The 7,240-nt window shown below is 32.9% G+C and overlaps 1 protein-coding gene across 1 annotated transcript; it reads right to left on the reverse strand.

Annotated features, from left to right (window-relative positions):
- Positions 1–257: 257 nt before the first annotated feature.
- Positions 258–6,691, reverse strand: LOC137626255 (protein fem-1 homolog C-like). Its single transcript, XM_068357327.1, has 7 exons — positions 6,524–6,691; positions 4,717–4,822; positions 3,592–3,747; positions 3,068–3,268; positions 2,220–2,438; positions 1,722–1,905; positions 258–1,305 (listed from the first exon to the last, which is right to left on the reverse strand). Exons 1-7 carry the CDS (start codon positions 6,689–6,691, stop codon positions 258–260), a joined length of 2,082 nt encoding a protein of 693 aa, XP_068213428.1.
- Positions 6,692–7,240: the final 549 nt, after the last annotated feature.

Here is a 7,240-nt window from a genome sequence, read left to right on the forward strand (position 1 = left end):
AATCATACATATTTTTTTTTCTTTATGTAAATAAGAAGAAAAGTATCTTTGATACTTGTGAGGTTCCAGGTGACCGCATTGATTTAAGATTGGTTAAAACCAGCAAAGAACTATAATTTCTTTGTTATATGCAATTCCAAGAAAAACATACATAATATAAAATGGCAACATACAGTCAGTTTTTCCGTGTATGATTAAGAATATTATTGCATTAAAAGAGCTGGATAGGCTTTCGGCGCATATGCTATTGATAAGAATCAATGAAAATCAACGAATCGTTCAAGCTGCTTATCCAAGACACCTTTGTAGGGGATGCCATGTCTTCTAATGCTGGCTGCTGCCAGGCACTGCAGAGATGTGTGACGGACAGGGTTTACCAGCTGACGCAATTTCTGACCTCGGGAAGCTCTCAGGGACTCAAAACTATGACCCTGTGCATTTTTCATGTCCAAGTGCGCCCCGGCTTTAAGGAGAGCTTCCAGCATATCGCCTGGAACCTTCCTATGCTTGCCAAGTATGTGGAGAGGTGTGTTACCAAAAATATCCCTTGGACAAGGATTGGCTCCAGCTTCCAACAAGAGGTTCAAAACTTCCAAACTAGGAAAGGGGAAGACTGTAGCTCCTTCAGCGCGACAAAAGACAGAAGTGGCGCATGAAAAGTGCATTAAAGATACACCTTTGGAATCTATAGGATTCAATTTCACTAACTTGCGCACAGCATCCTTCACCCTGTCTATTTGGACTGGTAAGAGAATGGGCTTCAGTTTTGTCAACAACAACATTAAGTGCATTGCTACAGGAATGATCCGGTCCAGATAATAGAAATCCAAAGTTTTCTTGACTCCTGGAATCCTCTGCGTCCTTGAAATACCTACTATAATTTCTTGGGTACAGTTTTCAAACAGGTTCATAGATTCTTCAAAATATAACAAAATGTTAGAGGGTAAGGGTTGTGTGAAGACCTTGTCAAGGAATAAGTTAGTCAGAGACATGAGGAAAAAAAATCGCTTAGGATTTAAAACATCCAGAATTCTTTGATGTGTCTCCAAGGTGTACATCCACAGGACAAAGCACTCCTTCAGCTGGCCGTTAGCTGCGAACTCTTCCCCTTTGCCTTTTATGGCATCGATTGTAGTGCGATGCACCAGCCCCAGTACTCTCATCTTCACTAGTAAGGAATGTGTATCAATTGCAGATGTGTTGCCCTGAAGTTTTTCTAATTGCAGTGGTGTTGAGATTTCCTTGAAGTATTGGTTGAAAGGAGTCTGATATTCATTTTGGTCAATTGCAATATTATGAATGGATCTGGAAGGATATGGGTAGAGCATTTTAATATTGAAATATATCACGATATACTTTCCTGTAATGTAATGTTTCTAAAAGATTTAAGGACAAAACTGGCAGCCCGAAAACAATTGTAAACGAACTGTACCTGTAGTTATGTACATTAGATCAGATAAGTGGTATGTCTCTAAAATAACAAGCATAGAGATATTTTTGAGAGTTTTACTTAGAATTTTGCTTGAGTATTAGAATAGCAGCCACTCCTGCTGTGACGTCACCAGCTATGAAATATTGTCTGGTATTGATGCCAGTCCTAGCTTGCACCACCTATGAAATATTTCATTTTATCTACACAATTAATATAAGCTCATCATTAAGACATTTATAAATTAATATTCACCCTCAGAGAAAATTACAAAAAAACATCAAAAACTTACCTTTCCTGCATAGCTAGTTTCCAATACTTAAAGGCAGTGTCTTGCTTTTTCTCGGCAAAAGTAGAACCAAGAAGCTCTAGAGCATTGATTTCATCTTCTTTCGATATCAGATCTCCTCTGGCAATCAGGTGTTGTACAATGTGCTCGTGTCCAAGACAGCTGGCTGTGAGTATAGGGGTTTCCCCTAGAAATAAAATTTAGAGTGAATACTTTTTACATGAATTATCTCCCTTTCTTGCTGGAAACAAATTTTCAACTTCATCAGCTATACTTACAGATTTATATGAACTCTCAACTTCATCAGTTGTACTTATACAGTAGATTGAAATGAACTTTCAACTTCATCAGCTGTACTTTTAGACTTGAATGAACTATCAACTCCATCAGCTTTACATATAGATTAAACTCTACTTTCAATTTCATCAGCTCTACATCTAATATAGAGGAGACTAGACATAGTCTCCCGAAATTGAAATATTGAACCGATTTGAAACTCACCACAAGAGTCAGCATCCATTTCGGCATTGTGATCTAACAACACCTTCACCACCTCAAGACATCCGGAATGGACGCCTTTGTGCAGAGCAGTCTTTCCATCGATCCACTTTTTTTCTAGATTAGCGCCGACACTTAAAAGATATTTTACTACCTTAACATGGCCATTGGAAGAGGCTAGCATCAGACATGTGCTCCCATGGTAGTCAGTAACTTCAATCTCTGAAAATGACCAAATGAATAATTGTTAGTAACATTTTGAAATTATGCCGCTCAAGGTCTTTGGAAGACAAGAGCCTTCGTCCTTTCTAAAGACACTACTGTGTTATTATTATAATTATTATTATTATTATTATAGTAGTAGTAGTAGTAGTAGTAGTAGTAGTAGTAGTAGTAGCAGCAGTAGTATCATTATTTTTATCATTATTATCATTATCATTTTTATTATTATTATTATTATTATTATTTATTATTATTGCTTGATTAAGCTACAACCCTAAGAAGAAAATCAGGATACTATAAGCCTAAATGCTCCCTAAAGGAAAATTAACCTAGTGAGGAAAGAAAACAAAGAAATTGATAAGCTACCAGAGCAATAGACAATTAAGAATAGTAAAAACATGAAAATAGATCCATCATATAAAGAGAGACTTATATCAGCCGGTTCAACATAAAAACCTTGCTCAAGTTTAACTTTTGAAGGTCCACTGATTAGCAGTTTGGTCATAGCTGGAATAAAACTTCTCGAATACTGTATAGTCCAAGGACTTTCTCACTCAGTTTACTTTGAAGGGAACTTCATTTAGTTCAACTTCACAATCATCAAAATCAACTGTCGTTTGAAAACTCACTTGCTCCGTTCTGCACGAGGACTTTAACAATGTCCAGACTCCCACGAGAACACGCCAGGCTCAGCGGGGTGGAACTGGAATCGGTCAGTCCATTTACGTTGGCACCCTTTGAAACGAGGTATGTAACGATGTTTAAATGCTCTCCTATAGTTGCTGCCCAAAGTGGAGAGACTCCTGATTCGTATATGTGATTTGTAGACACTGCAAAAAATATATTTATGTTTAGCTATTAGCATTCGATGTTGGTACTAAGAATTATAAGTCTTTAGCGCACTGACAATGAGGATTTTTGTGGAGTCACTCCATAGCTACCTGATACACACATGTGTTCATATATATGCAGAATATATATATATATATATATATATATATATATATATATATATATATATATATATATATATATATATATATATATATATATATATATATATATATATAATATTTGAAATACCATGGCAAAATCTTCTGAAATATCTTACCCTGAACCCATAGGTACAAAATAAAAGAAAAAGTGTACACACCTAACCCAACTTCATTAACATTAGCGTTGCATTGCTCGACGAGGTACCTCACGCAGTTCATGTGGCCAAGCCTTGCTGCCCCTACCAAGTAGGGATCCCACATATGGCCAGTCTCAGCACAGGACTCGATGATGGGGTTAATGTGCCTTTTAACATCTGAAACGAAATCATACTTGGCTATAACTAAACATATCAAATATATTATTATTATTATTATTATTATTATTATTATTATTATTATTATCCTCACTATTATTAATATTAATATTATCATTTTCATTATTATTATTATTATTATTATTATTATTATTATTATTATTATTATTATCATCATCGCTATTATTAGCTAAGCTGCAATCATAGCTGCAAAAGCAGGAATATTTGCCCAAGATTTCCAACAAGGTTGAATAGCGCAGTGAGAATAGGAAATAAGGTAATAAATGAACTGTATTAGAATTAATGAATAATTAATACGAAATATATTATGAGATCAGTAACAACGTGAAAATGAATGTGCATTATACAAATTGTAAAAAGAAACTTATGATCAGCATGTTCAACATGAAAGAAAAAATCGCTGCAAGTTTTAACTTTTGAAGTTCCACCGATTTAATCTTCTTATTTGAAAGATCAATTTACAATCCAGTCATAGAGGAAATAAGATTAGAATACTGTGTAGTATTGAGCCTTTTTATGGAGATGGCATGACTGTTAGAATTAACTGAATACCTAGTACTAGGTGCAGGATCGTACTGTGCAGGAAGATCTAAATGTAAAGATGGTCAGAATTATAAAAAAATCTTACGCCACATGCATAACGAACTAATTGAACGAGTGCCAGAAAATAATATCTAGATCGAGAATAAGAAATCTAACAGACGGTAAAAGTATTTTATTTCAGTTGCTTATTTCTTCTTATGGTTTATTTCATTTTTTCATTTCCTCATTGGGCTGTCTTTCCTTGGTGGAACCCTTGGGCGTATAGAATACTGCTATTGCACCTAAGGCTGTGGCTTGGCTAGTAATATAATAATAATAACAATAATGATAATAATAATAATAATAATAATAATAATAATAATAATAATAATAATAATAATAATAATAATAATGTTTACGAATTACTGTACTGAAGAAATGCTGGAATAGTTTCTTCTTGGCCCGAAACGTCATTAGCTAGATCACGGATCTGTTTCAAATGTGGAATGTTGTAACAAGAAGCAAAACTTATCTAAATCCACACATTTGAACACTGAAATTCAGTATATTCTATATGCATAGGTAAACATAATAAAATACCTTTGAGTGTTTAACATCAACATTTCTTTGATGAATTCAGTTTGTTATGAAATAGCATAGGAGGAAGAATAGAAAACGGGGATTAGACTACCCATGTTGATGTGACCAGGTCATCCCGCGTTTATACTTCCACAATTGAATCTATCGGCTTCCATGAAAACACTAAACCCAACCAAGCAGGCAGTCAGCCGAAACCTCTCACAAGGTCGATTTGGTCAAAACTTTCGCAATTTTTATTCTAAATTTATGGGGGAAATGCAAACGAAAGTTGTGGAAGGAATTTGTTGTGTCTTAATTTATTAAATGTATTGCTGTATGCGAGCACTTAATAAGCACACAGAAATATATATATATATATATATATATATATATATATATATATATATATATATATATATATATATATATATATATATATATATATATATATATATATATATATATATATATAGCTAAGCTCTAACTCTAGTTGAAAAATGAAAATGCTTTAACCACAAGGGCTCCAGTAATGAAGGGAAACAAAGAATTCAACTACAAGATTGGCCTTAAAACAATCAAAATAAAATATTTCAAAAAAAGAAAATCAGTACCAATATTTCATTAGATCTTTCTTGTGTGAACCATATATATATATATATATATATATATATATATATATATATATATATATATATATATATATATATATATATATATATATATATATATATATGTACTGTATATATATATATATATATATATATATATATATATATATATATATATATATATGTACTGTATATATATATATATATATATATATATATATATATATATATATATATATATATATATATATATATATATGACTGAATCCAGTAAAGTCTATGGCGAAACTGTAACTGTACCGCAACATCATTTTCCTCCTTTTGAAAACTTTATATACTATCTTCATATTTACTCATTCTGTCGTTCATTCTGTTAGATATAGATTTCTTTGATAACTAAACCCATGAGATTTTCAAGCATAAAAAAGTGAAAAATTACCAGGCATTAAAGACTATCACACAGAAGTCACACCAAGTAAAACGAGTTTTCCTTTATAAGCATCGGTGCAACGTTGCTCCTGTCGAGTTATATCAAGATGAACAATAGTTATGTTTTCAAAGATTACCTCCTAAAATTTCAAGTACAATATTCATAATAATATTCATAAGAATATATTTAACTTGTGATGAAGCATATTGCCAGAAAAGGAATTATCAAGGGAAAAAAACAATCTTTAAAAAGTATCAATTATTACTGAATTCTGACACAAAAACACAAAATTCATTTCTTGTCTTATTGACCATCGTAATTTCCATCGAATAATTTAATCGTTAACCAATTGAATAAATTATAAAGGCCTTTTTAAGCAAAGACATATTTTAGTGAACAAACACTTCAATAATTAAATCGTCAACGAATTGCATAAATTCAGTTGTAATATTTTCACAAAGACCTTTTAATTTAGGAAATCGACGCTTTTTGGAGCAAATTTCTACACATCTGATAACTCTTTCCCTTAGGAACTATCCAACACTATACAACAGAAACACTTTATTTCTGTGTCCATTTCGAGAATTACATAAATAAAATCAATATGTTAACTTACCTTCGTAATGCATACAAAATACGCGTTGGACCTATTCATTCTGGCGTTGGTAGTTCGAAGAGTAAGACACTTTGAAGGAGATCCACCTGATGCGTTTCTGTTCTTGGTCAGCAGAGAAAGATTTGGATCTCGGTAGGTCGAACACTGACACAGACCAGCAACGGTCATATCACTATGAATCCTGTTCTAGAACTGAATTTTCACAGCCATTCTTCGGCTATTTATGCAGGCAGATTACAAGATTGGGCGGATAAAGGGGTAGACCGCGGTAATTAAGATTTGACCTGAGGATTTCGAAAGGTACTTTTATGAGGATTAGGGGTCACTTCAGGTAAAAATAGGTGGCTGCTGCAGTTAACTGAAGAATTTTGGTGGGATTATTAGAGATTGACATCTGTAATTAAATGAAACGGTTTTCTTCAATCAATCTGCGTTATTTTTTAGTCCAAAGAAAAGTTAAATCTATTTAATTTTCTCGTTTTATTCTTTTGCAAAATGTTAATGCGATGAAGAGAAGAGTTCTTCCATTTCTTTTTATATTAATTTTTTACAATATGAAAATTACAATTTATACAGACAGAAAGTAATAACAAAAGAAGACACGATGTCAAACCAACAATATATAATCTTACCATTACCCCTACCTGGGAACCAAACCAAAATCCCAGGCTGCTGAATGAGGACGATCAGTTCACTCGAAACTACCACTACTTTTTG

This window comes from Palaemon carinicauda, chromosome 33 (assembly GCF_036898095.1).
Source record: "Palaemon carinicauda isolate YSFRI2023 chromosome 33, ASM3689809v2, whole genome shotgun sequence".
NCBI classification, from domain to species: domain Eukaryota; kingdom Metazoa; phylum Arthropoda; class Malacostraca; order Decapoda; family Palaemonidae; genus Palaemon; species Palaemon carinicauda.

Coding starts and splice junctions, on each gene's coding strand:
- LOC137626255 (XM_068357327.1), bottom strand. CDS start 6,691: ATGACCGTTGCTGGTCTGTGTCAGTGTTCGACCTACCGAGATCCAAAT. Junction 3,748..4,716: donor TCCAGCATTTCTTCAGTACA/GTAATTCGTAAA, acceptor ATTTCGTTTCAG/ATGTTAAAAGGCACATTAAC. Junction 1,306..1,721: donor AAACTAGCTATGCAGGAAAG/GTAAGTTTTTGA, acceptor ATATCCTTCCAG/ATCCATTCATAATATTGCAA.